We start from the raw sequence: 10,006 nt of genomic DNA, 5'->3' as shown, positions 1-10,006 counted from the left end.
CTGGAGATATCGCGCGTCTCTCTCTCTCTCTCTCTCCCTCTCTCTCTCTTACACACGCACACATGGAAAATAGCTAGCGCAAATCACGAGCAAAAGCGAGTATCTCACCTACGACGACTAAGAAGAAAGAGACAAGAGAGAGAGAAAGAGAGATGAAGCAGACGCGGATTCGTATCATAGAAGTCGAATGGACCGGCACACTGTAAGATCGAGTCGCGCCTCTGCTCGTTAATTTGCATATTGCGATAAACTCGGGTTAACGTAGAAAGAAACGAGCCGTTTCTACGTAGCTAAACTCTCTTTGGACGAGCTCCGTGTACTTCCCGTACCTATATCTACTTACTTCGAATTAAGATCGTGACTTGCGTTCGATCGATCGATCGATCGATCGATCGAACGAACGAACGAACGAACGTACGTTCCAGTTTATGTTTTCGCTGTATGCATCCTATCTCGTAATTCTACAAAATTGATACGATATAGGTAATGGTAGAAGATAATCGAATATCAGAGATTAAATCCTTGAACGGGGAAGGTAAAAAGAGAAAGAAAATATATATATATATATATATGTATATATGAGAATTTAACTATATAATAGGTGTATATATATTCACGTAGACGATAAGAAAGTTATGCGAGAACAGATTCACGGTCCCATTTTGGTTGTTCTTTTCGTTTTTCTTTTTTCTTCTTCTTCTTCTACAGAGAGAGAGAGAGAGAGAGAGAGAGAGAGAGAGAGAGAGAGAGAGAGAGAGAGAGAGAGAGAAAGAAAGAATTTGATCGTCCTATCTTCGATCAGAGTTCATAAGCAAACGAATCGGCGATCTGTCACGTAGACGTTTCGGAATCCGTGGATCCTCGCGGAACTGGTAGCCGAACGTTCGATGAATCTCAATGCGATCTCTTTCTTTGGTCTCCTTCTCTAATGCTTGCGATATACGTGGTATACGCGTAATTGATATATCCATATAGGTAGTCGTACAACAGAGAAAGCGTGCGACAGGGAAAGAAAGAGAAAGAGAGAGAGAGAAAGAGAGATAGAGAGAGAGAGAGAGAGAGAGAGATAGAGAGAGAAGCACCTATGATCTCCTCGAGGCTACTCGGCTTGTCCTCGTCGTCGCCATCGCCGCTACTGTCCCGCGGCGGCGGATCGATCTGTATTCATAGGTCGTACGGCATAAAATACACTCGGCATGTCCATGAATCAGATAACTGTCACGGCTGCTTCGCCGATGTCTCAATCAAGAGATCGTTCCTTCTTCTTCTCTCTTACCCTCTCATCTTTCTCATCCTCATCCACCACCTTTACTCCACTACCACCTTCTCCTTCGTATTCGTCTTCGTCTTCGACTTCGTCTTCTTTTTCTTTTCATCTTAAACCCTTCTACCTTCTACCTTTTCTCCACCTTCTATGTCTTTCCACGAGACTTTATTTATCGCCATAATCCTGCTATACGATAGCTCGATGAGGAGCGAGCTTCGTCGATTGGACACGCCGTTCTAAATTCTCCTTTTTTTTTCTTATTTCTCTCTCTCTCTCTCTCTCTTTCTCTCTCTCTCTATCATTCACTCACGTATGCGTAGGTACACTTTACTTTCGCGCCGATAGCAACACGAATTTATATATCAAATGGGGAACGTAAGAAAATGCGGAACGAATGACTTTATTCGCACCACTTCGCCCACGCGAAGAATTCAATCGGGGAAGGGAGGGGGGACGGTAGGGGATAGGGAGAATGTGTACGTCTTTGAACGTACCATAAACGACCACGATAATTTTCATTTTTTTCTTATCTCCATTTTATTTCCTTTTATTTCACCTATATGAGCTTTTTAATAATTTGCGGACAATCGTCGGTCAGTTCTTCTCGTTCGACGAAACCAAATCCAAGATGGTATTTAAAATATAACGCCAAGAGTAGTCGGGTAGATAGTAAGAGAGATACAGGATTAACAACCAAAGTGTAACTAACACATCTAAGTAGCAAACACCGAAAGGTAAACGGTACTCTGCACGCGTCGTACTAAATTATACCCCGTCGCCCGGCTCATTTGTAAGACAAACTCCTACAAAGTACGTCTATCTCTCTCTCTCTCTCTCTCTCTCTCTCTCTCTCTCTCTCTCTCTTTCTCTTTCTCTTTCTCTTTCTAACTATCTCTCCTCTCCGTCGTACTTTATTCTCTTGGTTGCGAGTTCTTCATCTCGCCTCATCTCGCCCACAATCGGCGATTAATCTTCCGGTTAAGCAGATTCTCGGATTAAGCGGCGCAGATGCGTCGAGATGGTCTCTTCCTGCTATATAACAGTAAGACTCTCGAGAAATCGAGCGAGACGATATCGCGCGACACGAAGAACGAGCTGAACGTAGTAAAGCGTAAGGAGGATGTTCGGGTAGAGAGGGAGATGAGGTCGAAGAAGTAGGTGGAGGAGGGTGCAGCGTCGTCGTTCTTGCATTTCATCGCCAAAAATAGTTTCGGGAATCGTCGAAGAGAGAAAGAGAGAGAGAGAGAGAAAGAGAGAGAGAGGCTGTATCCTCTCGAAGGGAGAGTCAGGCCAGAATGCGTGTTTTGGTGCAACGACCTCGAGATTCCAAGATCGAGAGAAAACATTCGGTGTGATCCAAAGTGATCCTACCGTTGAATTTCTAATCGGAATAATTTTCCGTGATAACAGAGAGTGTCCGATTAGATCATTAAAAAGTCGTAGAAATGAATGAATGTTGTCGAACGTTAGATATAAATCAAACAAATTTGAAAGCATTTGAAAAATGATAGGCCATAGACATAGAATATATGTATATATATTATATTCATTGACGAAAGGGCATATTAAGTTTCTACCAATTATATATCCTTTAGGGATGCATAGTACTATAGATACTTAACAAACAGAGAACCTGCGGCGAACCAGGGGCTATAGAGTTCGATATCGTAAGATCCCGTGACCGTGAAAAGCGATACTCGAGGAGGAGGAGGAGGAGGTGGAGGATAACGCAGGATATCCCCCTTCTCCTTATGCGCTTGACGTTGGGGTAACCGAGAGTTAGCAAATAAATGTTTCTCTCTTTCTCTTTTTCTATCTCTCTTTTTTTTTTTTCTCTTTCTCTCCCTATCTCTATCTCTGTCTCTAATTTTCTCTTCTTCGAGAAGACGAGAGGAACGGAACGTGGCTCGCAAAATGCCGAAGAAGTGGAACGATGAGACGGAGAAGTATGGAGGTGAAAAAGGAGAGAAAGAGGAGGAGAGAGTCGGTCCTCGGTTCGACGGAGGATGGAATAAGGAGGAGTTTATTTTCGGCGGCCATATGCGCGTGTTATTTCGACGTTGCACGCTGGTCACCCTAAATAGAGCCAGAAGCCTCGCCTTCGAGGAAGACATTTTCGCTTGACGCGCTCGCGCGCGATCATCGGCGTGCCTCGATTTATCGCGTGCCATCCTCTTCTCTCTCTCTCTCTCTCTCTCTCTTGGGGTCGACGATCGAACGAGGATATCCCAGAATTTCCAACGAAATATCTATCGATTCTCTTCAAGATATGTACCATCTATCTTCATTTCCATTTCGTGATTTCTCAAATTTCGATTTTAACGCGTCGTAAATCTCTCTGGAAAGATTTAGAAACGTCCTTAGGTTAAGGACATGCTCACGTCCCTTTCGTCGTAGGGCTTTTTGCTTTCACTCTTTATTTTTCTCTCTCTCTCTCTCTCTCTCTCTCTCTTATTCTCTTTCTTTCTCTATATCTCTCGTTTTTCGGAATGACGAGAGCACGATGGGTCGAGGCGTTCTGGAAATAGGCTCGGCTTATTCTCGATCCCGCTAAGCTAAGTATAGCCGAGACATTTCGAAGAAAGAAACGAAAGAAGCGTCATGAAATTTTCGTGGCCGCCCTTAAGGTCCTATAGTTCACGTTTGTTCTCATCGAATGATAATGATATTAAATATACGATTAATATAGACGTATCAATGGTTTTTGAAAGAGGGGGAACGAACAAGAGAACTGTTAACTCTCTCCCCGTCGTACTTTACTCACATTTCACGGACTCGGCGTAAACGTATAATTGGCCGCACTTAAATCTCTATAAAGCGACAGTAAAAATGCTGCGTGCGGCGCATAAATCAAGCCGAGGACGATATGGCTTCGCTCGAGCTACCACCACTCGTTTTCTCTCTCTCTCTCTCTCTCTCTCTCTCTCTCTCTATCTCTCTTTTTCTCTTTCTCTCTCTCTCTCTCTCTCTTGACGCGCCCTTCCAACTCGATGCGCATCCTCGTAAACGGTGCCTCGCGCTTAGTGCACGCGCCAACGAGCATTCACCGGATCGCAGAACGATGACGAGCTCCACACCTTACGACAATTCTTTTCAAATATTCCCAAGAGATAGACACGAGGCGTGTCTTTCCCTTCTCGCTCGACATAGAACGTAGGTGGTTAAGGACAAGTGTAGAAAAGAGCTGATCGACTTTAAGAATATGTACGTACGTACGTACGTACGTATGAACGAATAGAGATACGTGTGGGACGTTGATCGGTTTTCTACGAGATACGACATACGTTTTAGCGACGACAATGTGTGGGTATATATATATATATATATATATATATATATATATATACATGTGTATGAATGTATGTATGCTCGCGCGCACGAAATAACAACGTGCCTGGATTACGCGTTCTCTTAACAGCTCCTTCTCCGAATAAAAAATAAACTTTGTCTTCGTCGAGCAATATAAATTTCCCCTCATCCTCACCTCGCCCGCCTGCCACCCTCTCTCCTGTATACACCACATACAACACCCGCATCTCTTCGTTCCTCTATACGTTGTTCGAAAAATAATATTTTCTTGCAAATATTCTATCGAATCGTACGAATTATTCGAGTACAAAAGTATCCATGTACCCGTCAACTTTTCTTCGTACTTCTCTGTCAACTTTTTTATTCACGTTTTTTTTTTTTTTCTTTCTTTCTTCTTTTTTTTTTGTTTGTTTTTGTTTTCGTGGGAAAAAAGAATAATGAAAAAATAATTCCATCCCATATCTTCCTTTCCCTCACCCCTCCCTCCCTCCCTCTCCTCGCTTCCACCAACCCGTTTTCAACCCGTGATACTGTATTATTTCGGGTCGTGTCCGTTTGTAGCCACTCGCGAGGCCGGTGACAGTTTTGAAATCGGGCATTACAGCGATGACAATCGTCGAATAAATGAGATAAACCCTCTTTACCGGTACGTCTATGCTCGTATACGGTGCCGCACGATACGGTCTGTACGCTACATTAACCCGATTCGTCGAGTAAATTAACTGCAATCAGAGGGACGCTCCCACTAACCATTCCGTTATTCCGCTGGCCAGTCGCATCGCTCGTTCCAAGCACTCTCTCTCTCTCTTTCTCTCTCTCTTTCTCTCTCTTTCTCTCTCTCACTAGTTACATCGCAGAACGTTCTATCCATTTTCTACGGGACTATTCGCCATTACGGAGCCACCGTCGAAGGACCGGAGACGACGATGTAGCCGCGTTTTTGTCTCTCGTGGTAAGATCATCTCTCTCTCTCTCTTTCTCTCTCTCTCTCTTTCTCTCTCTCTCTCTCTCGAGACTTTGCTTCTTGTCCGACGAATGAAAACAAGCGACGCGAAGGAGATGGGTAAAGAAGAAGACGTCGCCGGGAGGTCCTGGATGGTGTGCTCCTTGAGATCGACCGAGACGATAGTAATTGTTTTCTCGACGTTGTTGCTGTTGTTACTCTTGTATGGGATAAATTGCTTAGCTACATACGTTCGGCTGGCATTGAGAATTTTCTACGAAAATTACGTACCTTCATTTCGACGATGTAATAGTAAATAATTAACAAAAAAAAAAAGAAAAAAAAAAAAAAACAAGAAACGAGAACAACGCTCATTTATATGGATTGTATACGGGAATATACGCTATAGGAATAACATTAGTACAGTCTTGCGTTACGGTACGTAGAAAATGGAGATTTGAAAATCGATTGAAATTTTCTCATTTTCTCTCGTACCTCCCTCTCTTCCCTCTCCTCCCCTCCCATAGGAAAGTAGCAAAGTAAAAATAGAGGAAAACGGACGCGTCGTATTCCGGGAGCGATTTCCATCGATCTCCCGTCGTTCCGGTCCGTCCGTTCCTACGACGGACAAATTTTTCGTCCCTCCAGCTTCCCTCGGTTCGTACGTCGAATTCAAAGTTAATCTCGGGCAGGAGAGCGATCTTTTGAAAGGCTGTTCGGCTGGTGGTGTTGGTGGTGCCAGTGCCGGTGATGGTGATCGTGATGGTGGTAGTGGTGGTGGTCACGGTGCGGTGATGCCGCCATCGATAGAGAGAAAGAGAGGGAGAAAGTAGAGGACACGGAGGCACCCCCGGGCGACCTGTCATTCTGAACCCCCTGAGAGAAGCGTGCTAACCCTGATCTCTCTGTTACGATAGAACCTTCAGAGCCTTGGGCATTACGATAAAGCTCGGTCATTTATAATCCGTCGGCGTAAGTAGCGCGACGCGTTTTCCTTCTTCACCGATTGAGAACATAAGAGAGAGAGAAAGAAAGAGAGAGAGAGAGAGAGAGAGAGAGAGAGAGAGAAAGAGAATCGTGAAATTTTTTTTCTCTCCAAAATCTCGTAGAAAAAATAGAACGTCCCGTTCACCTTTATTTCTACGATGATTATGATTTTTAAATACCAATTTCTTGTTATTATTGGATGCACGATAGAAAGAAGAAATCAGCGAGAGGAGACTTGTCAGTGTTCGTAAAGCGTGACCGTAAGCCGTCTTAATGTCCTTCATTACCGTCTCGCCTCCACCAAGTCCCCAGTGACCGAGAGTCACGTGCAATTAAAAAGCTAAGATTGATAAATGACGGGGAATTAATGCGTTATGGGGGATACAGAGGGATATGGAAGGGTCGTCGTTGTCATAGTAGTAGTAGTATTAGTATTAGTAGTAGTAGTATTATTAGTAGTAGTAGTAGTGAATAGTCGTTGTTGTCGTTGTTGGAAGGAGCTGGAGCCTGAGTAAAAGGGGGAAACCGGGATATTGCGGGTGGCTTAATGGTGTTTGTATGCATGGGAACTGGCGTTCGGAGTGGAGGCAAAGCTAGTTATCGCCCACCGGGTTACCCACCGCCAATCCCTCCTCCCTCCCAACCTTCGAAAATCGCGACGCGGCTTAAAATCATTCTCGTATCTTTAAATTTAAGTCGTTAAATCGATCGGCGTTTGGATTACGTTTGTTTTTACTTTTTTTGTTTTGTTTTTTTTCTTTTCTTTTCTTTTCTTTCTTGTAATCTTCGATCTTCTGTATATGTATATACAGAAACAAAGAGAGAGAGAGAGAGAGAGAGAGAGAGACCTTTGTTTATTTATCAAACTATTTGAATTAGGTACATTACTACAAGCAAGAGTAAGGTTTATATTATCTGAACGAAGGACGGTCGAACTAACAGAAAGCGTCGGAACGTCGAGATGATCGGACGAGGATGATGTTATTAGCGATTCTTTAACGTTCTATTCTTCCTTTTCGTTATACGATCATTAATAAAAAATGCGTATTAAAAATTATTCTTCTTTTCTTGTTACAGGTGACGCGAGCAACGCGAGTATCGGTAGTGGCGAGGGCACGGGCGAGGAAGACGATGATTCCTCGGGTAAGAAGAATCAGAAGAAGAGAGGAATCTTTCCGAAAGTCGCGACTAACATTCTCAGGGCGTGGCTGTTTCAACACCTCACGGTGAGTCTCTCCTTTGGTCGCTTAAAGTTTGTCTTTCATTCTGCGAACACCCGACTACGACTACGACTACGATGACAACGACGACGACGTTCTTCGTTCGCAATATGTCAACGTCCGACGATAATACCAACCTCTCACTTTCTCTTTCTCTCTCTTTCTATTTCTATTTCTCTGTCTCTTTCTCACTTTTCGTCGTCTTCATTAGCACCATAACGTTTTCTCTTTTCTTTCGTGACTAACGTCATCGTCGTCGTCGTCGTCGTCGTCGTTGTCGTCGTCGTTGTCGTTATCGTCGCCACAAACAAGCCGTTTGCGAATTAATAAACCTAAAGGCGTTTATATATATTAGAGCATTTTTTTTTTTTTTTTTTTAATAAAACGAGAGAACGAATCGAAAAGAAGGAAAGAAGGAAGGAAGGAAACTTAAGTGGAAAGAAACGAGCTTGAGCAAAGAGTAATCTCCTAATGCCCGGATAAGGAACGTCGATTCTAGCTAGGGTCGTTCCATCGTCTAATGATTTACGGGTAATCCGAGCTGCAAAAAGCGTACTACGATTAAGGGGAGAAAGAAAGAATAAGGGAGAGAGAGAGAGAGAGATAAATAAATAGATAGATAGAGATAGAGATAGAGGTAGAGGTAGAGGTAGAGAAAGAAACAAGGGAAAATGAGACACAATTGCGTGAATGCTTTCCCGAGACTACGACACCTTCTTTTTTTCGGCATAGTACTCCGTCCATCTCTGTCTATCTCTCAACCATTCTATCTACCGTCTATCCGGACACCCCATAGATTTTGGGTATGATCAAGTTACCTTGCGAGAGCGGTAATCATATTGCAGCTCGGTTAATGCCATTACCGCACGAGGGTAGGAGGTGTAGGGGTGGCTTGGCAGACACCCTCGAAAGCACCCTATATATGCAGCACCTTTCCTCTCTCTCTCTCTCTCTCTCTCCCTCTCTCTCTCTCTCATTCTCATACACACACATACATATATACATACATACACATGCTCGTTCACCCTCCAAGCAGAGACTCCTGCGACCCCCGCAACGCACAACCTGTATTGGATATGACGGCGTGGATAGTGGGTTCACGGTTTAATGCATATACGCTGTTTGCACGATGACGATATCGCCCTCGTGAAAAGACGAGCAGACCGCTACTGGTGGCTGCGCGCAGTTGCGATCGCTGCTTCTCAGTTAATCGCGTCGCCGAGAGCTTTCGCGTTGTTAACGGCTTCCAATGGCAGGATGGTCCCAAGTTAAAAGGATTTTAGTGTAAGCCATGGTGCATCGGGACTCGATGTATGTATTTACGCGTTCGAAAGTGTCCCTAGACGTGTGCCTCTTTCTCTCTCTTATTCAACTTGATACGATAATCTTTCGTATGTTTTTGGATTTCGAATTGTTCCATTTTACTGTTTTACGATTGGTTCAATGATGGAGTAGTTGAGGGGCATCGATTTTATGATTAAAACGTTTGGCAAACCACTCCGAGTCAAGACTCCGGCGGCGGCTTCGTTTTTCACCGTTGCTCGATTCACTCTAGCGCCGCATTCATCTCGTTGTTATTACGAACGATTAAGCGAATCAAGAATTTATTTTCAGTCATTGCCGGAATAATACCAATTCTTTTCTTTTCTTTCTTTTTTTCTTTTTTTTTTCCCTTTCCTTTTTTTTCTCGTTTCGTTTCTCCCTCCTCTTTCCCTTACTTTTCTTTTCTTTTCCTTTTCGTTCGCCTTCCCTTGTCGAAAGCTTGAAAACTTTTGTACGACTTATGCAACGCATCTTTTTGCTCGTTTAATGATATTTCACGAAAGTACGATAAAACTGCACGCGATCGAGAGAAGAACTATAGCCGAGAAATTTCAAACGTTTCACGATTGAAAGTGAAACGTTAGTTATTCTTAAAAGTTTTATCAATGCGAAACGTTAACGAAAGTAGATTATATTGGTACACGTGTATTAAAGAGAAAACAAGGAAGTTGTTACTTGATAAATGTAGAAGAAGAAAGAGAAGAAGAAGAAGAAGAAGAAGAAGATGAAGAAGAAGAAGAAGAAGGGGAAGAAAAAATAATGACTGATAATTTGAATAATGAGTTACAGTGCATCTATACTTGGATACGTAAAAAAAATATAGATATAAACGTTCCGCGTATTCGTTCGAGCATGAACACTGGCGGTTCTTGATTAACTTTCTAAGCTCTTTCAAAGAATTACATTTGCTTTCTACCATGATCGAAATCATCGAAGCGATAATTATTAGGTTCGAAA

At 43.1% G+C, this 10,006-nt stretch overlaps 1 protein-coding gene across 3 annotated transcripts in view; it reads left to right on the top strand.

Moving 5' to 3' along the window:
* Positions 1 to 10,006, top strand: part of LOC124429990 (homeobox protein homothorax) — a 371,378-nt gene that overhangs the window by 230,642 nt on the left and 130,730 nt on the right. For all 3 annotated transcript variants that reach the window (XM_046975959.1, XM_046975958.1, XM_046975957.1), the window contains exon 10: positions 7,584 to 7,732. In XM_046975959.1, the coding sequence (XP_046831915.1) occupies positions 7,584 to 7,732 (149 nt within the window). The remainder of the gene's footprint in view (positions 1 to 7,583; positions 7,733 to 10,006) is intronic.

This window comes from Vespa crabro, chromosome 17 (assembly GCF_910589235.1).
Source record: "Vespa crabro chromosome 17, iyVesCrab1.2, whole genome shotgun sequence".
Taxonomy (NCBI): domain Eukaryota; kingdom Metazoa; phylum Arthropoda; class Insecta; order Hymenoptera; family Vespidae; genus Vespa; species Vespa crabro.
Note: the sequence above shows the minus strand (reverse complement) of the source record. Positions and strands in the feature narration are given on the sequence as shown.